The sequence below is a fragment of the Mytilus edulis genome, chromosome 14, assembly GCF_963676685.1.
Source record: "Mytilus edulis chromosome 14, xbMytEdul2.2, whole genome shotgun sequence".
NCBI lineage: Eukaryota > Metazoa > Mollusca > Bivalvia > Mytilida > Mytilidae > Mytilus > Mytilus edulis.
In genome coordinates this window covers 15486610-15511237 of record NC_092357.1, presented here as the reverse complement: position 1 = coordinate 15511237, position 24628 = coordinate 15486610, and the positions used below count along the sequence as shown (strand labels likewise).

General features: G+C 32.6%; 2 protein-coding genes across 2 annotated transcripts; both read left to right on the top strand.

The window, feature by feature from the left end:
• The first annotated feature begins 1254 nt into the window (after positions 1 to 1254).
• LOC139503998 (uncharacterized) lies at positions 1255 to 3234 on the top strand. Its single transcript, XM_071294047.1, has one exon. The coding sequence runs from the start codon at positions 1255 to 1257 to the stop codon at positions 3232 to 3234; it is 1980 nt and encodes a 659-aa protein (XP_071150148.1).
• A 4659-nt stretch (positions 3235 to 7893) lies between these two features.
• Positions 7894 to 9479, top strand: LOC139503997 (uncharacterized). The gene has a single exon (XM_071294046.1). The coding sequence runs from the start codon at positions 7905 to 7907 to the stop codon at positions 9477 to 9479; it is 1575 nt and encodes a 524-aa protein (XP_071150147.1). The 5' UTR covers positions 7894 to 7904.
• The last annotated feature ends 15149 nt before the right edge of the window (positions 9480 to 24628 follow it).

Genomic DNA, 24628 nt, shown 5'->3' with positions numbered 1-24628 from the left:
TCCAATATATAATGAATACTAAACCGGAACTTGACAATTGTAGTTATGCAGCATATTTTGTGCACTCTTTAAAATCTACGTTTATTTGTTTCCGGTACACTTAATACAGTTGGTATAAAATGTTACAGCAATTATATTTAAGGAAACTTTATTTTACTTAAAGTCAGCCCACATAGTATTGCACTAGTTATCTTAAACAATTGGGGAAAAAACAGTAGCTTCAAGCACTTACACTCACTATCCTCTTTCTAGGAAAGAAAATACGAGACCAAATAAAGTCATTCATGTTATATATAAATAAAGTCAAAAAAGCAACACAATATGTATCACAGTCACAGAAAAGGTGTCTATAGTTCAATAATATTTTTAGGAGAAGAAAATTAGCTATTACAAATCGGAAAAGAAATACTTTAAGGTAAGAATTTAAGAAACTTTACAGATATCAGTATGAGGGCCAATGCGAAATTCAAGTCACAATTTCGTTTTTTTTATTAGCAGTGTTACAAAAACAAGTCACAATTTAGTTGAAGTTAACCATTATAGGTCAAAGAACGGTCTCCAGCACGGAGCAGTGGCTCACATCGAACAGCAAGCTATAAAGGACCCCAAAAATAACTAGTGTAAAACCATTCAAACAGGAAAACCAACGGTATAATATAAATAAAAAACGAGAAACACTTCCGAACCACATCGACAACCACTGAACATCAGGTTTCTGATGACTTATATTCTTCACATCTTTAATGATAGAAACGATACTATTTGTTCAAAGGACTTTCCTCACTCACATAATCCCTTTATCATGTTCAATGGACAGTGGAATATGTACAGAAACCTTTTATATATGTATATAGAAAAGTTCACATCATTGCAAGTAACTGTACAACGATTCAAGTTCATGGTAAACTATAAAAAACCAAAACGTAAACTAACATTAATGAAGAGACAGTCTGGAAAAACATAATGCCCCCCTCAGATTATTTCTGTAGAAAGTATTTGAAGGAAATTCCACAAGTTATGTCTTAAACTTTGGATGTTTCCAGAATCCAAGCACGACAATGCTCTTTCGTCAGTTCCTCTTTTTTCAAATTTGATAAAGAAATGTAGAAAATGGTAGATTAAGCGGGTTTTATGGCTAGCTAAACCTATCACTTGTATAACAGTCGCATTGGATTCTTTAATGAAAGGTATAGAGACTGTTGTTTCTTTATTTTAATGTAGTGGGAACTTATTTTGTAGATTGACATAACGAGTATGGAGAGAATGGCCACAGATAATTCGAAGTGTGAATCGTTGAAATTTTACACTTATCTATGCCAAAATATTGGATCTGAAGAACTTGTGAAAATTAGGAGGTTAGTTTTCACTATTTTAGATTTGGGACAATCATTTGGTCATAAAACAATAACCAGTGGAAGTAAAGGTGAAGGACTTGATATGAAAGGCAGTGATTTGGATGTAATGGCTATCAATCCATTGTTTAAGGTGTACGAATCAGAAAAAGATGTTGCTCTTGATGGTCTGACAATTCCCTTAGTTATGGTCACTGATGCGACCCAACCATGTTTTACACAGTTATGTCGTCTAAATCATTATCGAGTAAATAACGTTTGGGATTTGGCTTTTAAAGTATTACCTTTGTGGCAAAAACATCCTCTAGGATACATGCTTTCAAGTGAACAGTATAAACTGTTGATTATGTCACTTGCTGGTCTCAAACTTGCTGTACTCAAACTTCCCAGATTAGTGAAAACGCATGGTCCATGTCTAACAAGTTGTGATGATCAATTGGATAAAGTAGTGTGCCTTAAATGTGATCAATGGCTATTTCAAACACAGCCATGGATAAGAAGACCACGTACTGCATGGCCTTCACCTAAAATCATATCAAAAATAATATCTTGTGGAGTGCTATTTGTTCCAATCGGATGCAAAGGATCAGCAAATGAAAATCTGGAATGGCGAATTTCATTTTCTGTTGCAGAAAAATTTCTTATATATTCTTTCAACCATACACAATTCTTATGCTATGGACTGTTAACAATCCTGCTAAAGGAAATAGTAGAGAAAGATGCTGATTTGAAGGGATTGTTATGTTCATATTTTTTAAAAACATTAATGTTTTGGATGTCAGAAGAAACAGATCCGAATTTATGGCGACCAGATAATACCATTCCTTGTTTTATGGCATGTCTACAGAGGTTACTGTACTGTGTCAGATATTCAATCTTGCTACATTATTTTATTCCTGAAAATAACTTTTTCCACTCACGTTTCAATGCTACTAACAAAGAAAAATTAGAAACCATACTTACAAATTTATATGGGCGAGGAATTAATTGTTTTGCTTATTCTGTGACCCTAAGAGACTATCAATACTACAAAGACAATCATCCTTTAACTCAAGTAAATTTTACAACATTTGAACTATTTACGGATTTATCAAATTTAAAGAAAATGCATCTACTATATCATTGTCTACATCATTCTAGAACTGTTGCATGTAAAAGTCTATTTGCATTGTATTTATCAAAGTCATGTTGGTTTGTTACAGATACTTCTAAACATCTTTATACATCTTATAGCGCAGAAAACAAACATCAATACTCAAAGTACAAACACGATCTCAGTCATTTGTTTGTAGGTGTGCATTCAGATGCAGTGACTGGATGGCTTATCTTAGCTTCATATCTCTATGTTAGAAAAAATTACGTTGCCTCTTTAAGATTAACAAATTATGCGTTGCAGAAATACACAGATGAGAAAATTTTTACTGGATCCGGATTGACCAAATATGAGTTAACATTTATCCAAAAACACGTTCTAAATCTGATGAAAACAGAAAAGTTGTATTCAGTATTAAGATCATTGAGAATTGAAACTCTTACATTTGGCCCTAATTCATCAATAATTCCACAGGAATTACAACTAGATGTTACAAAGAAGCGCACATGTTATTATCCTTTACCATTTGCATATTTTCTTGGTTTCTTATGTAACTACCATCTACAGGACATTCCATCGAGTAGACGTTACTTACAACAACTTATATTAACAAAGAAAAACGATAGTATTCATGTTAATTTATTTAAAGCGAATACAGCTATAATTTGTGGCGTAGCCCATCAGTTAATTGGTGAGGCATACTTTGCTAAAATATCATTTCAGGAAGCTGCGATGCAAGATGAGTACAACTTTACTAGTGCAGCAAAAAGGTTGTCTAGCATCACATGATGCTGACTGCAAACTAAATTTGTTATTTAATGGTTTATAATTTAATTTTGGATGTAATGCGTCTTTTGATTGGCTGAAAGTGTCTTGTCTATCAGCTCATAAAAATAATTTTGTCATGTGACCGTGTCGTCACCAGAGTTTTTTTTATGATTTTCCCCGTCTTTTAAAATATAAATTAGAATTAAATTATAAAGAATAACAGTAATATTTTTTTCTATCGAATCGAAATAACAAAACATGTGATGCACTATTTGAAATAACAGTCTTCCCGGATTATTCAGTGTGCACCTTGTTTTTGATATTATTTCTCTTGTTAAAGTCATTCCTTACTCATTGCTTTTTTTTTTCAAAATGCATGATACTTTTTATCTTTATCTTCTATTGATCTACCGGAAATCTCGAGATTTTATTAGTCATGTGACATTATTTTCATAATTATTTGTAAGCTATTAACATATGTCATGTTTCTAAGACTAAATAAACTGAAATTGTTGAATATATATGTTTTTATATGTTTTTCAGTACTTTTTTGAATTACAATAATTATACTGATAAATCTACAGAAGGACAACATTAAATGAAAATCAAATGTGTTAGACTTGAATAATGTAGGGAGAAATCAATAATAGACCAACCTACCCCAGTCGACTATGAATAAACATATGGGTTACAGTGAGACAGCAAACTACAAAAACATCGTAAAATTATGAAAAATGAATGAAAATGTTGGGTTTAAGTCATTGAAATAGGATCTATGAAAAATTCCAACGCTCATCTCAGAACTAAAAATTGAGAAAGGAAACGGGGAATGTGTCAAAGCGACAACAACCCGACCATAGAGCAGATAACAGCCGAAGGCCAACAATGGGTCTTTAATATAGCGAGAAACTCCGGCACCCGGAGGCGTCCTTCAGCTGACTCCGACTATAAATAAGTCATGTAGTTCGCAACCTACTAAAACGTATAAAATGTTATATGGGGTATAGAAATTTGCAAAGTAGTTTACTGAAACCTTCAACAAAACATACATTGAAAAGAAATGGTGGGTACAAATCAATGAAACAGCAACTTGTAATACAACAATGAATGCAGAAACGTAGGAAACATCGAACAAATATAAACATGAATGGAAATAACTCTTAATTTGTATGACGACAACTTCTACAAAACATGACTGTATAGGTTATAAATAAGTCATGTAGTTCGCAACCTACTAAAATCTAAAAAAGATATTTGTATTTATATGAAATGTGCGGTAAGAATCAATTAGACAACAAAGTACCAGAAACCTCCCACAAATATGGCTATGAATAGAAATGTGAGAGACACAAATCCTATCAATTATGACTAAGAATGAACATGTGGGAAATATGCCGGAATCTCAAACAAATATAACTAAATAGTAAAGCAGGGTAAAATGTGTTTTAGTAAGCAACTATCTGGAACCTCCAACAAAAATCATTTTGCGTAGAACATGCAGAAAGATATAATTTCAAATGGAATTGTATGGTATAAATAAATAAGACAGCAATCTATTTAAGCGTCCAAAAAATATGACTATGAAGGGCAAACATATTTGGTGGTAATCAATACAACTGTATTCTACGAAAACATCTTACAAACAGCATTCTCATTATCAATGTAGGGTATAGCAATTTGAAAGCAAATAGCTGTTCAATATACATGATGCGAGAGATGGATGGTTGATACTAGCTGTGACATATACGGGCGTTTTGCAATAAAAGCGTAACTTCTAGACCTAAAAAAATGGAAAATCAACTTGTCTAAAATTTAATTTCAAGAGTTATTTTGAATGCCTCTATTATATATCTGTTTGTAAACAAAAAGTGCAATCTTAAATACTCTTTAAATGATATTATTTTCATAACTTGTGTACTGTTTCGTAGGGAAACTGCTTCTAAACGCACATATTTTTGCAATTTTAAATGTTTCCTATAGACATTCCAGTTTGTTTCCTTTATATACTAGAACAATCTAATTTTTTCTGAATTGGAAAACTGTTTTTAATCGATAAAGATACAACTCATGTTACGTAGTGGACATTCTGATGCGTTCCGTAGTTGACAAAACCGTTTCGTAGTGGACAAAAAGTTTCGTAGTTGACATCAACCCAATTCTATGTTAATAAAAACATAACAAAAATTACATCAAACTAACCCTTGTTATTTGTTTTGCACGAACGAAATTGAAAAAAGAATTTAAAAAAGACTGCATGGTAGTGGTAGTGTCCACTACGAAACGTTTTTCTCCCATACTTGTTTCGTAGGTGACCGTTTCGTAGGGGACATATTCGCATGTTTTATTTTTACCCCACAATCCCTATATTGCAATAGTAACAAGACTGATTGTATTCATCAAAGCATGTATTAAGCTGTACACTGATATTTTTTTCATAATTTTAAAACCAGATACTGAAGGAGATTTGATCCGTTTCGTAGACGGTATCACTCTGGTCCATTTGGTGTGCTCAATTTTTCTTACAAACAATTTAATTGCCGTTTTAAAAAGCATCACTTCTTTTGTAAGACCCTAATGTTTATATCTCTTGCAAACAAAAATTACATTGATTTTATAAAACTGTTTATTAGCAAATTTTAATGACTTCGTTTTGTAGTGGACATTTTGTCAGGGATACACCTTCTGAAATTAAAAATCTTATGTTGAAAGCTGTTTATTAAAATATGTTGGCTCTGAACATACTTTTGAATTATTAAAGAACTTATATTAAGTAAAAATAACATTTATTTCTACATTTTTTTACGATATTTTAGAGTATGAATGTTGAACATGCGGTCTAGGGACATGTCATTTTGGTTGTTTTGGACCATTCAGGAATCAATATCTTATCAATCCCTCTAAATAATAAACTGATTCTTTGCTTAAAAATGTTAAATCTAATTCAATGTACTGACTGTACAAAAAATTACTTGCAAAGATCAAACACATTTGTTTTAAAATGGCTGGGACAAGAAAGTACTATTGAAAAACGCCCATACATGACACGACCAACCATGCGAGAGACACATGGTTGGTAAAAGCTGTGAAATCTACATGACACGCCATATCGTGCAAGAGATGGATGAGTGATACTAGCTGTGCAATATACATGACACGCCCTATCGTGAGAGAGATGGATAAGTGATACTAGCTGTGAAATATGCATAACACGAGCACCCTTGCGAGAGATGCGAGATATGCATGACACGGAAAACCGTGTAATGATTGTGTCGGTTATAACTAGCTATGTGTTATGCATAACTAGAAGACTCGTGTCGAAAATGTGTTGGTTGGTATTAGCTTGGTACATGGAAATAATACCCGTTTTGAAAAATTTGAAAAAAAAACAAAAAAACGAGTAAAGTCGCACGTGATGTTATCTAAGATTTGATATAAAATCCAATATATAATGAATACTAAACCGGAACTTGACAATTGTAGTTATGCAGCATATTTTGTGCACTCTTTAAAATCTACGTTTATTTGTTTCCGGTACACTTAATACAGTTGGTATAAAATGTTACAGCAATTATATTTAAGGAAACTTTATTTTACTTAAAGTCAGCCCACATAGTATTGCACTAGTTATCTTAAACAATTGGGGAAAAAACAGTAGCTTCAAGCACTTACACTCACTATCCTCTTTCTAGGAAAGAAAATACGAGACCAAATAAAGTCATTCATGTTATATATAAATAAAGTCAAAAAAGCAACACAATATGTATCACAGTCACAGAAAAGGTGTCTATAGTTCAATAATATTTTTAGGAGAAGAAAATTAGTTATTACAAATCGGAAAAGAAATACTTTAAGGTAAGAATTTAAGAAACTTTACAGATATCAGTATGAGGGCCAATGCGAAATTCAAGTCACAATTTCGTTTTTTTTATTAGCAGTGTTACAAAAACAAGTCACAATTTAGTTGAAGTTAACCATTATAGGTCAAAGAACGGTCTCCAGCACGGAGCAGTGGCTCACATCGAACAGCAAGCTATAAAGGACCCCAAAAATAACTAGTGTAAAACCATTCAAACAGGAAAACCAACGGTATAATATAAATAAAAAACGAGAAACACTTCCGAACCACATCGACAACCACTGAACCTCAGGTTTCTGATGACTTATATTCTTCACATCTTTAATGATAGAAACGATACTATTTGTTCAAAGGACTTTCCTCACTCACATAATCCCTTTATCATGTTCAATAGACAGTGGAATATGTACAGAAACCTTTTATATATGTATATAGAAAAGTTCACATCATTGCAAGTAACTGTACAACGATTCAAGTTCATAATAAACTATAAAAAACCAAAACGTAAACTAACATTAATGAAGAGACAGTCTGGAAAAACATAATGCCCTCCTCAGATTTTTTCTGTAGAAAGTATTGGAAGGAAATTCCACAAGTTATGTCTTAAACTTTGGATGTTTCCAGAATCCAAGCACGACAATGCTCTTTCGTCAGTTCCTCTTTTTTCAAATTTGATAAAGAAATGTAGAAAATGGTAGATTAAGCGGGTTTTATAGCTAGCTAAACCTATCACTTGTATAACAGTCGCATTGGATTCTTTAATGAAAGGTATAGAGACTGTTGTTTCTTTATTTTAATTAAGTGGGAACTTATTTTGTAGATTGACATAACGAGTATGGAGATAATATCCACAGATAATTCGAAGTGCGAATCGTTGAAATTTTACACTTATTTATGCGAAAATATTGGATCTGACGAACTTGCGAAAATGAGAAGGTTAGCTTTCATCATTTTAGATTTGGGACTATCATTTGGTCATAAAACAATAACCAGTGGAAGTAAAGGTGAAGGACTTGATATGAAAGGCAGTGATTTGGATGTAATGGCTATAAATCCATTTTTTAAGGTATACGAATCAGAAAAAGATGTTGTTCTTGATGGTCTGACAATTCCCTTAGTTATGGTTACTGATGCGACCCAACAATGTTTTACACAGTTATGTCGTCTAAATCATCATCGAGTATATAACGATTGGGATTTGGCTTTTAAACTATTACCTTTGTGGCAAAAACATCCTCTAGGATACATGCTTTCAAGTGAACAGTATAAACTGTTTATTATGTCACTTGCCGGTCTCAAGCTTGCTGAACACAAACTTCCAAGATTAGTGAAAACGCATGGCCCATGTCTAACAAGTTTTGATGATCAATTGGATAATGTAGTGTGCCTTAAATGTGATCAATGGCTATTTCAAACACAGCCATGGATAAGACGACCACGTACTGCATGGCCTTCACCTAAAATCATATCAAAAATTATATCTTGTGGATTGCTATTTGTTCCAATCGGATGCAAAGGATCAGAAAATGAAAATTTGGAATGGCGAATTTCATTTTCTGTTGCAGAAAAATTTCTTATATATTCTTTCAACCATACACAATTCTTATGTTATGGACTGTTAAAAATCCTGCTAAAGGAAATATTAGAGAAAGGTGCTGATTTGAAGGGATTATTATGTTCATATTTTTTAAAAACATTAATGTTTTGGATGTCAGAAGAAACAGATTCGAATTTATGGCGACCAGATAATATCATTCCTTGTTTTATGGCATGTCTACAGAGGTTACTGTACTGTGTCAGATATTCAATCTTGCTACATTATTTTATTCCTGAAAATAACTTTTTCCAATCACGGTTCAATACTAGTAACAAGAAAAAATTAGAAACCATACTTACAAATTTATATGGGCGAGGAATTAATTGTTTTGCTTATTCTGTGACCCTAAGAGACTACCAAAGCCAATACTACAAAGACAATCATCCTTTAACACAAGTAAATTTTACAACATTTGAACTATTTATCGATTTATCAAATTTAAAGAAAATGTATCTACTATATCATTGTCTACATCATTCTAGAACTGTTGCATGTAAAAGTCTATTTACATTGTATTTATCAAAGTCATGTTGGTTTTTTACAGATACCTCTAAACATCTTTTTATAAGTTATAGCGCAGAAAACAAACATCAATACTCGAAGTACAAGTACGATCTCAGTCATTTATTGATAGGTGTACATTCAGATGCAGTAACTGGATGGCTGATTTTAGCTTCATTTTTCTATGTTAGAAAAAAATACGTTGCCTCTATAAGATTACTAAATTATGCGTTGCAGAAATACACAGATGAGAAAATTTTTACTGGATCCGGATTTACCAAATATGAGTTAACATCCAAAAACACGTTCTAAATCTGATGAAAACAGAAAAGTTGTATTCAGTATTAAGATCATTGAGAATTGAAACTCTTACATTTGGCCCTAAGTCATCAATAATTCCACAGGAATTACAACTAGATGTTACAAAGAAGCGCACATGTTATTATCCTTTACCATTTGCATATTTTCTTGGCTTCTTATGTAACTACCATCTACAGGACATTCCATCGAGTAGACGTTACTTACAACAACTTATATTAACAAAGAAAAACGATAGTATTCATGCTAATTTATTTAAAGCGAATACAACTATAATGTGTGGCGTAGCCCATCAGTTAATTGGTGAGGCATACTTTGCTAAAATATCATTTCAGGAAGCTGCGATGCAAGATGAGTACAACTTTACTAGTGCAGCAACAAGGTTGTCTAGCGTCACATGATGCTGACTGTAAACTAAATTTGTTATTTAATGGTTTATAATTTAATTTTTGATGTAATGCGTCTTTTGATTGGCTGAAAGTGTCTTGTCTATCTGCTCATAAAAATAATTTTGTCATGTGACCGTGTCGTCACCAAAGTTTTTTTTATGATTTTCCCCGTCTTTTAAAATATAATTTAGAATTAAATTATAAAGAATAACAGTAATATTTTTTTTGTCGAATCGAAATAACAAAACATGTGATGCACTATTTGAAATAACAGGCTTCCCGGATTATTAAGTGTGCACCTAGTTTTTGATATTATTTCTCTTATTAAAGTCATTCCTAAATCATTGCTTTTTTTTTCAAAATGCATGATACTTTATATCTTTATCTTCTATTGATCTACCGGAAATCTCGAGATTTTCTTAGTCATGTGACATTATTTTCATAATTATTTGTAAGCTATTAACATATGTCATGTTTCTAAGACTAAATAAACTGAAATTGTTGAATATATATGTTTTAATATGTTTTTCAGTATTTTTTTTTAATTATAATAATTATGCTGATAAATCTACAGAAGGATGATATTAAATGAAAATCAAATGTGTTAAACTTGAATAATGTAGGGAGAAATCAATAATATTCCAACCTACCCCAGTCAACTATGAATAAACATATGGGTTACAGTGAGACAGCAAACTACCAAAACATCGTAAAATTATGAAAAATGAATGAAAATGTTGGGTTTAAGTCATTGAAATAGGATCTATGAAAAATTCTAACGCTCATCTCAGAACTAAAAATTGAGAAAGGAAATGGGGAATGTGTCAAAAAGAGGGACGAAAGATACCAAAGGGACAGTCAAACTCATAAATCTAAAACAAACTGACAACGCCATGGCTAAAAATGAAAAAGACAAACAGAAAAACAATAGTACACACGACACAACATAGAAAACTAAAGAATAAACAACACGAACCCCACCAAAAACTAGGGGTGATCTCAGGTGCTCCGGAAGGGTAAGCAGATCCTGCTCCACATGTGGCACCCGTTGTGTTGCTTATGTGATATACAAATCCGGTAAATAGTCTAATTCTGTAGGTCATATTCATGAAAGGGAAGGGGATTGTAGTTACGACGTAAGGAACATATCCGATATCATTTGTGAAACGGTTATTCCATAACGGTCAACCAACTCGTGATGGCGTCCGTAAAATTTACGAAGGGATGATTTCAACTTCTCCATTTGGAACTCTTGGTTTAATAGCTTCCTTGTGAGCAGCAAACCTCTATCAAGAAAATTATGATAGGAAATGCAAGCACGGGAATATCGTATCAATTGGGAGATATATACCCCGTATGCAGGTGCTGCTGGAATATTGCTACTTAGAAATGGAAATTTCACAATTGGAAAGCTGAAATCATCTCTTTTGTCGTAAAGTTTTGTTTTCAAACGACAACAACCCGACCATAGAGCAGACAACAGCCGAAGGCCAACAATGGGTCTTTAATGTAGCGAGAAACTCCGGCACCCGGATGCGTCCTTCAGCTGGCCCCTTACAAAATATGTATACTAGTTCAGTGATAATGTACGTCATACTACACTCCGACTATAAATAAGTCATGTAGTTCGCAACCTACTAAACGTATAAAATGTAATATGGGGTATAGAAATTTACAAAGTAGTTTACTGAAACCTTCAACAAAACATACATTGAAAAGAAATGTGGGGTACAAATCAATGAAACAGCAACTTGTAATACAACAATGAATGCAGAAACGTAAGAAACATCGAACAAATATAAACATGAATGGAAATAACTCTTAATTTGTATGACGACAACTTCTACAAAACATGACTGTATAGGTTATAAATAAGTCATGTAGTTCGCAACCTACTAAAATCTAAAAAAGATATTTGTATTTAAATGAAATGTGAGGTAAGAATCAATTAGACAACAAAGTACCAGAACCTCCCACAAATATGGCTATGAATAGAAATGTGAGAGACACAAATCCTATCAATTATGACTAAGAATGAACATGTGGGAAATATGCCAAAAAGACAACAACCTACCGGAATCTCAAACAAATATAACTAAATAGTAAAGCAGGGTAAAATGTGTTTTAGTAAGCAACTATCTGGAACCTCCAACAAAAATCATTTTGCGTAGAACATGCAGAAAGATATAATTTCAAATGGAATTGTATGGTATAAATCAATAAGACAGCAATCTATTTAAGCGTCCAAAAAATATGACTATGAAGGGCAAACATATTTGGTGGTAATCAATACAACTGTAGTCTACGAAAACATCTTACAAACAGCATTCTCATTATCAATGTAGGGTATAGCAATTTGAAAGCAAATAGCTGTTCAATATACATGATGCGAGAGATGGATGGTTGATACTAGCTGTGACATATACGGGCGTTTTGCAATAAAAGCGTAACTTCTAGACCTAAAAAAATGGAAAATCAACTTGTCTAAAATTTAATTTCAAGAGTTATTTTGAATACCTCTATTATATATCTGTTTGTAAACAAAAAGTGCAATCTTAAATACTCTTTAAATGATATTATTTTCATAACTTGTGTACTGTTTCGTAGGGAAACTGCTTCTAAACACACATATTTTTGCAATTTTAAATGTTTCCTATAGACATTCCAGTTTGTTTCCTTTATATACTAGAACAATCTAATTTTTTCTGAATTGGAAAACTATTTTTCATCGATAAAGATACAACTCATGTTACGTAGTGGACATTCTGATGCGTTCCTTAGTTGACAAAACCGTTTCGTAGTGGACAAAAAGTTTCGTAGTTGACATCAACCCAATTCTATGTTAATAAAAACATAACAAAAATTACATCAAACTAACCCTTGTTATTTGTTTTGCACGAATATAATTGAAAAAAGAATTTAAAAAAGACTGCATGGTAGTGGTAGTGTCCACTACGAAACGTTTTTCTCCCATACTTGTTTCGTAGGTGACCGTTTCGTAGGGGACATATTCGCATGTTTTATTTTTTCCCCACAATCCCTATATTGCAATAGTAACAAGACTGATTGTATTCATCAAAGCATGTATTAAGCTGTACACTGATATTTTTTTCATAATTTTAAAACCAGATACTGAAGGAGATTTGATCCGTTTCGTAGTGGACATTAACAAAAATACGGTATCACTCTGGTCCATTTGGTGTGCTCAATTTTTCTTACAAACAATTTAATTGCCGTTTTAAAAAGCATCACTTCTTTTGTAAGACCCTAATGTTTATATCTCTTACAAACAAAAATTACATTGATTTTATAAAACTGTTTATTAGCAAATTTTAATGACTTCGTTTTGTAGTGGACATTTTGTCAGGGATACACCTTCTGAAATTAAAAATCTTATGTTGAAAGCTGTTTATTAAAATATGTTGGCTCTGAACATACTTTTGAATTATTAAAGAACTTATATTAAGTAAAAATAACATTTATTTTTACATTTTTTTACGATATTTTAGAGTATGAATGTTGAACATGCGGTCTAGGGACATGTCATTTTGGTTGTTTTGGACCATTCAGGAATCAATATCTTATCAATCCCTCTAAATAATAAACTGATTCTTTGCTTAAAAATGTTAAATCTAATTCAATGTACTGACTGCACAAAAAATTACTTGCAAAGATCAAACACATTTGTTTTAAAATGGCTGGGACAAGAAAGTACTATTGAAAAACGCCCATACATGACACGACCAACCATGCGAGAGACACATTGGTTGGTAAAAGCTGTGAAATCTACATGACACGCCATATCGTGCAAGAGATGGATGAGTGATACTAGCTGTGCAATATACATGACACGCCCTATCGTGAGAGAGATGGATAAGTGATACTAGCTGTGAAATATGCATAACACGAGCACCCTTGAGAGAGAGGCGAGATATGCATGACACGGAAAATCGTGTCGGAAATGTGTTGGTTGGTATTAGCTTGGTACATGGAAATAATACCCGTTTTGAAAAATTAAAAAAAAAACAAAAAAACGAGTAAAGTCGCACGTGATGTTCTCAAAGATTTTATATAAAATCCAATATATAATGAATACTATACCGGAACTTGACAATTGTAGTTATGCAGCATATTTTGTGCACTCTTTAAAATCTACGTTTATTTGTTTCCGGTACACTTAATAAAGTTGGTATAAAATGTTACAGCAATATATTTAAGGAAGCTTTATTTTACTTAAAGTCAGCCCACATAGTATTGCACTAGTTATCTTAAACAATTGGGGGAAAAAAACGATATTTAAGGTAGATAAGGGAAAAAAACATTTCAGTACAAAACTATTCATATGAAGTAGGAGTATCACTTCAAGGAATTGTTGATGGTAAATAGAAGACAATGAAGGAAACAACAAAGAAAAATCGGTATTTCCTGATAAAGTTTTCTTTAAATTTTCCCCGTTTCTCATTGTTTTTCTAACAATGCAAATGATAAAAAAGAAATTCCATAGTTTTGTTTTCGTATTTAAAATTATCATACAACTTCAAACTTGTTATTGTAACAGTAGCTTCAAGCGCTTACACGCACTATCCTCTTTCTAGGAAAGAAAATACGAGACCAAATAAAGTCATACATGTTGTATATCAATAAAGTCAAAACAGCAACACAATATGTATCACAGTCACAGAAAAGGTGTCTATAGTTTAATAATATTTTTAAAAGAAGAAAATTAGTTATTACAAATTGGAAAAGAAATAATTCAAGGTAAGAATCTAAGAAATTTTACAGATTTAAGTATGAGGGGCAATGGGACAACTCTCCATCCAAGTCACAATTTGTTAAAGTTAACCACTATAGGTCAAAGTACGGTCTTCAGCATGGAGCAGTGACTCACATCGAACAGTAAGCTATAAAGGACACCAACAATAACTATTGTAAAATCATTCAAACAGGAAAACCAACGGTCTAATCTAAATAAGAAACGAGAAACACTTCCGAACCCTATCGACAACCACTGAAAATCAAGTTTCTGATGACTTATATTCTTCTTTACATCTTTCATGATATAAACGATAATATTTGTTCATAGTACTTTCCTCTCTCACACAATCACTTTATCAAATTCAATGGACTGTGAAATCTCGAATTAAGTGGAAACTTATTTTATAGAGTGTGTAGTTTCTTTATTTTAATTTAGTGGGAACTTATTTTATAGAGTGTGTTGTTTCTTTATTTTAATTTAGTGGGAACTTATTTTATAGAGTGTGTTGTTTCTTTATTTTAATTTAGTGGGAACTTATTTTATAGAGTGTGTTGTTTCTTTATTTTGATTTAGTGGGAACTTATTTTATAGAGTGTGTTGTTTCTTTATTTTACTTTAGTGGGAACTTATTTTATAGAGTGTGTTGTTTCTTTATTTTACTTTAGTGGGAACTTATTTTATAGAGTGTGTTGTTTCTTTATTTTACTTTAGTGGGAACTTATTTTATAGAGTGTGTTGTTTCTTTATTTTAATTTAGTGGGAACTTATTTTATAGAGTGTGTTGTTTCTTTATTTTAATTTAGTGGGAACTTATTTTATAGAGTGTGTTGTTTCTTTATTTTAATTTAGTGGGAACTTATTTTATAGAGTGTGTTGTTTCTTTATTTTGATTTAGTGGGAACTTATTTTATAGAGTGTGTTGTTTCTTTATTTTACTTTAGTGGGAACTTATTTTATAGAGTGTGTTGTTTCTTTATTTTACTTTAGTGGGAACTTATTTTATAGAGTGTGTTGTTTCTTTATTTTAATTTAGTGGGAACTTATTTTATAGAGTGTGTTGTTTCTTTATTTTGATTTAGTGGGAACTTATTTTATAGAGTGTGTTGTTTCTTTATTTTGATTTAGTGGGAACTTATTTTATAGAGTGTGTTGTTTCTTTATTTTGATTTAGTGGGAACTTATTTTATAGAGTGTGTTGTTTCTTTATTTTGATTTAGTGGGAACTTATTTTATAGAGTGTGTTGTTTCTTTATTTTGATTTAGTGGGAACTTATTTTATAGAGTGTGTTGTTTCTTTATTTTAATTTAGTGGGAACTTATTTTATAGAGTGTGTTGTTTCTTTATTTTGATTTAGTGGGAACTTATTTTATAGAGTGTGTTGTTTCTTTATTCTAATTTAGTGGGAACTTATTTTATAGAGTGTGTTGTTTCTTTATTTTGATTTAGTGGGAACTTATTTTATAGAGTGTGTTGTTTCTTTATTTTAATTTAGTGGGAACTTATTTTATAGAGTGTGTTGTTTCTTTATTTTAATTTAGTGGGAACTTATTTTATAGAGTGGGTTGTTTCTTTATTTTAACCCCCTAGAGTGACTGGGGTATAGAAAAATTGTCACTTGGTCTTCTCCCAACCGGCAGTAAAACGCCTGCCGAAGTGGGCGTCCGTTTGGTTGTGCGGGATGTATCAAGTTCGCAGTCACGTCCGGTCAGAATGGGGACGTTAAATTTGATGCCTCGTGTAAAGAGAGTACTACGCTCTTTGCACGTTAAGAACCCTTGCAACAACTCTTTGAGGGGTCCGTAGGTGACCTGTTGCAAGGCAAAATTTCTGTCTCTATCCAATATACCCTCATTTTCCAGTGGCAGTCTTAATTTCCCCGACCATCATCCTCTATTATAACAACCTACCTATTGTATTTGTTGTTAACTTGTTCTCGCCCTGAATATGCATGAAATATTTGCCACTGGACGTTAAGCAACCAACAATCAATCAATCAATTTACTTTAATTTAGTGGGAAGTATTTTTTAGAGTGTGTTGTTTCTTTATTTTAATTTAGTGGGAACTTATTTTGGAGATTGACATAACGAGTATGGAGAGAATGTCCACATATAGTTCGAATTGTGAATCGTTGCAATTATACACTTATTTATGCCAAAATATTGGATCTGACGAACCTAGGAGGTTAGCTTTGACTATTTTAGATTTGGGACAATCATTTTGTCATAAAACAATAACCATTGGAAGTAAAGGTGAAGGACTTGATATGAAAGGTAATTCGGATGTCATGGCTATAAATTCATTTTGTAAGGTGTACGAATCAGGAAAAGATGTAGTTCTTGATGGACTGACAATTCCCTTAGTTATGGTCACTGATGCGACCCAACCATGTTTTACACAGTTATGTCATCTAAATCATCATCGAGTATATAACGTTTGGGATTTGGCTTTTAAAGTATTACCTTTGTGGCAAAACATCCTCTAGGATACATGCTTTCAAGTGAACAGTATAAACTGCTTATTATGTCACTTGCTGGTCTCTAACTTGCTGAACTGAAACTTCCAAGATTAGCGAAAACGCATGGCCCATGTCTAACAAGTTGTGATGATCAATTGAACAATGTAGTGTGCCTTAAATGTGACCAATGGCTTTTTCAAACACTGCCATTGACAGGAAGACCACATACTGCATGGCCTTCACCTAAAATCATATCAAAAATGATATCTTGTGGAGTTCTATTTGTTGCAATCGGATGCAAAGGATCAGCAAATGAAAATCTGGAATGACGAATTTCATTTTCTATTGCAGAAAAGTTTCTTTTATATTATTTCAACCATACACAATTTTTATGCTATAAACTGTTAAAAATCCTGCTAAAGGAAATAGTAGAGAAGCATGAAGATTTGAAAGGTTTATTATGTTCATATTTTTTAAAAACATTAATGTTTTGGATGTCAGAAGAAACAGATATGAATTTATGGCGACCAGATAATATCATTCCTTGTTTTATGGCATGTCTACAGAGGTTACTGTACTGTGTCAGATATTCAATCTTGCTACATTATTTTATTCCTGAAAATAACTTTTTCCACTCACGATTCAATGCTAGTAACAAAGAAAAATTAGAAACCATACTCACAAATTTATATGGGCAAGGAATTAATTATTTTGCTAATTCTGAGACCCTAAGAGACTATCAAAGCCAATACTACAAAGCCAATCATCCTTTAACGCGAGTAATATTTACAACATTTGAACTATTTATGGATTAATCAAATTTAAAGAAAATGTATCAACTATATCATTGTCTAAATCATTCTAGAACTGTTGCATGTAAAAGTATATTTGCATTGTATTTATCAAAGTCATGTTGGTTTGTTACAGATACTTCTAAACATCTTTATACATCTTATAGCGCAGAAAACAAACATCATTACTCAAAGTACAAACACGATCTCAGTCTTTTGTTTGTAGGTGTATATTAAAATGCAGTGACTTGATGGCTGACCTTAGCTTCATTTCTCTATGTTAGAAAAAATTACGTTGCCTCTTTAAGATTAATACATTATGCGTTGCAGAAATACACAGATGAGAAAATCTATGCTGGATTAGTTTTAACACAAAATGAGTTAACATTAATCCAAAAACATGTTCTAGATCTGATGAAAACAGAATTTTTTTATACAGTATTAAGATCATTGAGAATTGAAACTCTTACTCATCAATAATTCCAGAAGAATTACAACTAGATGTTACAAAGAAACATGTATATTATCATCCTTTGTCATTTGCATATTTCCTTGGCTTCTTATGTCACTACCATCTACATGACAATACAGCATGTAGACGTTACTTACAACAACTGATATTGACAATGACAAACGATAGAATTCATGCAAATTTCCATAGAGTGAATACTGCTATAACGTGTGGTATAGCTCATCAGTTAATTGGTGAGACAAGTTTTGCTAAAGGATTATTTCTCGAAGCTGCAAGCGACGATCAGAAAAATTCAAATAATGCAGCAACAAGATTGTCTAGAGTCACTTGATGCTGACATGTCAACTAAGAAGTGTTTTTTTTCTTCATCATACTGCATTTTACATTATAAATGCTATATTTCCTTGTTCTTGTTTTACCAGAAATCTCGGGATTCTCTTATTCATTTGACATTATTTTCATAGTTATTGGAACTAATTATTTGTTAAACATATTAATCGTTTACGAAAAAATCAACTCAGATTGTTGAATAAATGCTATTTATAATGTTTTCAGTATCATTTTGAATTACGATAAATATACTGACAGGTCTACAGAAAGACAACAATAAGAGAAAAGTAAGTGTGCTAGACATGCATAATGTAGGGGGAAATCAATAAGGGACCAATCTACGTAAGACGACTATGAATAAAAATATGGGATATTAGTCAGTGGGACAGCAAGCTTCAAAAACCTCGTACAATTATGAAAATGGATTAAAATGTTGGGTTAAAACCTGTAGGAATTTTTCGTCCTCAATTCCTTTCAACTTCGAACTATATTTGGCATTTTAACTTCTTTGGATTCGAGCATCATTGATGAGTCATGTGTTAACGAAACGCGCGTCTGTCGAAAATTGCAACCCTGGTATCTATGATGAGTTTATTTAAGTCATTGAAATCATAGGATTTATTAAACAATCCAATGCATATAAGTATAACATGTCATGTTGGGTTTGCGTATTATTAAAGTATTACCTGCAACAAAAATAATTTGAAAAGAAGTATTGGGTACAAGTCAACGAAACAGCAAATTTCAGGACTCTCCAACATTTATGTAAATATAAGTGTACGTTTAAGTCAATTAGACGTGAATCAACCAGAACCATCAATAAGTATGGCACTGAACTGAAATGTAGGGCATAAGTTTCGTTAAGACAGTAACCTATAAAAATCCCAAACAAATATGACTTTGAATGACGATTTTTGTTTTTGTCAATGGAACAGAATGTAATGTAAGAAACATCCATTTGACTATTGTATGACACTGATAACAACTTATCAAAACATCTAAACAAATCATGACTATATAGGTTTTAAGTAAGTCATGTAGTTCGCAATCTATATCTAGCAAATGAAAAGTGAGATAAATCCTTTACACAACAATGTACCAGAACTTCCAACAAATATCACTATGAATAGAAATGTGAGAGATAAAAATCCTTTTTTCAATTTTTAAAAATCAATTATGACTGAAAATGAAAATGTGGGAAATATGCCAATAAAACACCGACCTACCGGAACCTCAAACAAATATAACTCACTAGTAAAGTAGGGTAAAATGTCATTTAGAAAGCAAATAACCAGAACCTGCAATAAACATGATTTTGCGTTGAACATGTAAAAAAGATATAACTGCGATTGGAATTGTAGGGTATAGTTCAATGAAACAGCAATTTATGTAAGCGTGCAACAAATATGTCGAAGAAGGGCATATTTTGATCTTAGTTAAAAGAATTGAAACATCCATCAACTCTCATTCTCATTATCTCATTATCAATGTAGGGTATAGTCTTTTGAAAGCAAAAAGCTGTGCTATAAACATGACTCACCATATTATGCAAGAGATGGATGCATGATACGAGCTACGAGACCTGTTTGTTGGTACTAGATGTGCGATTTGCAATACACGGCCAACCATTAAAGACATGCTTGTAGATACAAGCTGTCAAATATGCATTACACGACCAACCATTCGAGCGACATGTTTGTTGGTACTACATGTACTAGCTGTGAGATATGCATGACACGACCAACCATTCGAGAGACATGTTTGTTGGTACTAGCTGTGAGATATACATGACACGACAAACCATTCGAGAGACATGTTTGTTGGTACTAGCTGTGATATATGCATGACACGACCAACCATTCGAAAGACATGTTTGTTGGTACTAGCTGTGAGATATGCATGACACGACCAACCATTCGAGAGACATGTTTGTTGGTACTAGCTGTGAGATATGCATGACACGGCCAACCATTCGAGCGACATGCTTGTCGTTACAAGCTGTGAGATATGCATGACACGACCAACCATTCGAGAGACATGTTTGTTGGTACTAGCTGTGAGATATGCATGACACTGCCAACCATTCGAGCGACATGTTTGTCGTTACAAGCTGTGAGATATGCATGACACGGCCAACCATTCGAGAGACATGTTTGTTGGTACTAGCTGTGAGATATGCATGACACGACCAACCATTCGAGAGACATTTTTGTTGGTACTAGCTGTGAGATATGCATGACACGACCAACCATTCGAGCGACATGTTTGTTGGTACTAGCTGTGAGATATGCATGACACGGCCAACCATTCGAGCGACATGTTTGTCGTTACAAGCTGTGAGATATGCATGACACGACCAACCATTCGAGAGACATGTTTGTTGGTACTAGCTGTGAGATATGCATGACACGGCCAACCATTCGAGCGACATGTTTGTCGTTACAAGCTGTGAGATATACATGACACGACCAACCATTCGAGAGACATGTTTGTTGGTTCTAGCTGTGAGATATGCATGACACGACCAACCATTCGAGAGACATGTTTGTTGGTACTAGCTGTGAGATATGCATGACATGACCAACCATTCGAGAGACATGTTTGTTGGTACTAGCTGTGAGATATGCATGACACGACCAACCATTCGAGAGACATGTTTGTTGGTACTAGCTGTGAGATATACATGACACGACCAACCATTCGAGAGACATGTTTGTTAGTACTAGCTGTGAGATATAAATGACACGACCAACCATTCGAGAGACATGTTTGTTGGTACAAGCTGTGAGATATACATGACGCGACCAACCATTCGAGAGACATGTTTGTAAGTACTAGCTGTGAGATATACATGACACAATCAACCATTCGTGAGACAAGTTTGTTGGTACTAGCTGTGAGATATACATGACACAATCAACCATTCGTGAGACAAGTTTGTTGGTACTAGCTGTGAGATATACATGACACAATCAACCATTCGTGAGACAAGTTTGTTGGTACTAGCTGTGAGATATACATGACACAATCAACCATTCGTGAGACAAGTTTGTTGGTACTAGCTGTGAGATATACATGACACAATCAACCATTCGTGAGACAAGTTTGTTGGTACTAGCTGTGAGATATACATGACACAATCAACCATTCGTGAGACAAGTTTGTTGGTACTAGCTGTGAGATATACATGACACGGAAAACCGTGTGTTAATTGTGTCTGTTGGAACTAGTTCTGTGTTATGTATAACACAAACAACACAAACACCCGTGCGGCAGAAAGATTAAACAAATTTCCATGGCAAATATATGACATTTCTAGCAAAACATTTTCTGTATGCATTTATTGATTTATTAATGCTGTTGTTAAGCAATGAACAAAAATGAAATAATATTTATTATAATTTCAGAAAATGTTGCAGATAAATAATGATTTCAAATTTTGAAATGAGTCTTTGTTTTTAAAACACCAATCCCTTCGTAATTTTACCAATACCACAAACTTCATCTGAGTGAGTGCAAAAATAATCAAAGCTTTCATAGCCAAGACGACAAACTCATATATGTGTCATTTAAATTGTAAATAATGATTTGAATCCTCAACAATCAAATATTTTAAATGATAACTGGCTTAGATGATTTCAAAAAAGCTTAATGGGACTGGGGCTTGGGTGGGTTATTTTTATTTTTTTTTAAATATTTTTGTTTGATGAATTGTTAAAACATTAAATATTCTGAATTAAAAATATTAGAATGAATATTATAGTTCTAGGTTGTACCATATGGTCCATATAGCTAATAAAAGGCTCACATACATTCGGGTAAGTCTGAACAGATGGACAAATTGTAGAACAAATGATCAAAAGATGATTTATTATAAAACAGACTCAATGAGGGAGGTCATATTTAAAAGTATACATGGTATACATCTCAGTATCAATCCTTGTTTCATTTACGTGTAAATAATTTGATAAAACATGCAGCAATACAGAAAAGGTACAATGGATAAACACATATATTGTCATTTCAATAGAAAATTATTGTTTCAAAATAAACCTTCCATAACAAGTTTATAAGTTTGTAATGCAGATGCGTGTCTCGTATGCAAAAGTGTCATCCTTCTGGCTTGGCAATACAATTTGATAATTTATACATGAAACAGTCCATTTTTCACAGTCCGTGAAGTAAAAAAATCCAAAGAATATCCTTTAATTGCGTTGATAAAAGAATGACAAAACATAACAAGTGTTTTGCAGAATAGATTTCTTTTAGACTTTGATTGATTTAATTGCTGCAGAGGATGTTAAACATTCAATACAAAAGAAAAGCTAAAGAAGAGTGAATCACATTACCAGTTGATAACCAATTACACCAAGTTTTTATCATATAAGTATGAGTGCATTACTAGTATGTACTTCCGAAAGGACATTTAACCTTCACAATCACTCTTCTCATGAACACAAACATAGTTTATCTAACTTAATTATGGATGTGTTTGTATACAATACCTTTACCTGCTTTGTTTTATATCAATATGTCATCATGTTAAACCATTTGTTCCTTTTATAACTGTTTTCAGACTTCATTTTTCCTTCTAAATTTCTAACATTTGTTCTGTTTAGCAATATTGCAATTTGGATAAAAATGATAATTACAAAAAGTATGACTTTTATTTTGACATATCGAATCAATTGATTTTATTTCTGGTTACTTGCAATCACAGTACTTGTGATTTAAATATAGAATGATAACAAACATGTGTATCTAGATTAGTGAGTTTTATTTCACCTTATAATTGAGCAATGTGGCGTTATCATACCTAAATGCCCGAAAACAGAATATCTTATTTTATGTGATCGGTGAAAAGGGATATATTCTTTCTAGAAAATAATGATTTTTGATCGTATATTAGTTAGATAATGCATATTATAAGGTTTTTCTTGTCGATTAAACAGGCTTTGTGGTGAAAAAAAGACATATAAAATACATTATGTATAACGAAATTCTCGTGATTTCCTGAGTTTATTTTGATTGCGAACCAGATGTATGTCTTCCCTAATGATGTCCGAGAATTGGACTTTTATAAACTACTGTAATATTAAATAAAAAAATTACAGCATGATACCAAGTGATAAAACTGTAGCTCTTAGTTTCATTTAAAATTTTGGGTAATAAGCAGACTATTTACATACAAAAACAAATGTGCATAGCTATGGTTCCATGAAGTTGCGGTTAATTAAAAATGGAATCATATATTATAACATTGATAGATTACAAGAACATTATTTTGAATGCAATTAGTCTCCGCAAAACCTTAATTTTATATAAATTATATTTCATAACGATCATGTGTATTACGGTTTGATTTGATTTGACAACAAAACATACACCAACTTAATATTACCGTGAAATTTGTCTAGTGTGCATCTGGAGGGCAACAAGTAAAGTGTTCGATCCAATGCTGGGTCAAACAAAGACTTGCTGTTTTTTTTTAGACATTTAGTAGTGAGAGTAAACCCTGATCTGCAACGAATAAAATTAATTTTCTAGGTATGGTTATATATTCTCCTTCCGACGTTTACATTGTAACTAACGTTTTAAAACATCCAGCTAAGCTTTCTTGTTAAGTGCAATGCAGGGTATTCAATTATATCACATTCGGATGTTTTCGGTCGATATACACATTTATGCCACTGGACGTTACAAAGCCATCCATCGTCGTCATTACTTCTTTTGTACATTAAAGCTAACTTAATACCTTTATATTCTGATATTGGGGGCAAATCACATAAATCATGTTAACAGTAATATCTTTTCAATGTTAAATTCCAATGGTCCTCAAAATTTTCATTTTGGAGTGGGCAAACATATTTCTTTCTTAACATGATCTTTTTATATATTTTTTATCTGTATACAAATTTATAAGTTGTCTTGCTAACTATTATAAAATA

Excerpts from the sequence above, each read along its gene's own strand:
- LOC139503997 (XM_071294046.1), top strand. The coding sequence starts at position 7,905 with ATGGAGATAATATCCACAGATAATTCGAAGTGCGAATCGTTGAAATTT.
- LOC139503998 (XM_071294047.1), top strand. The coding sequence starts at position 1,255 with ATGGAGAGAATGGCCACAGATAATTCGAAGTGTGAATCGTTGAAATTT.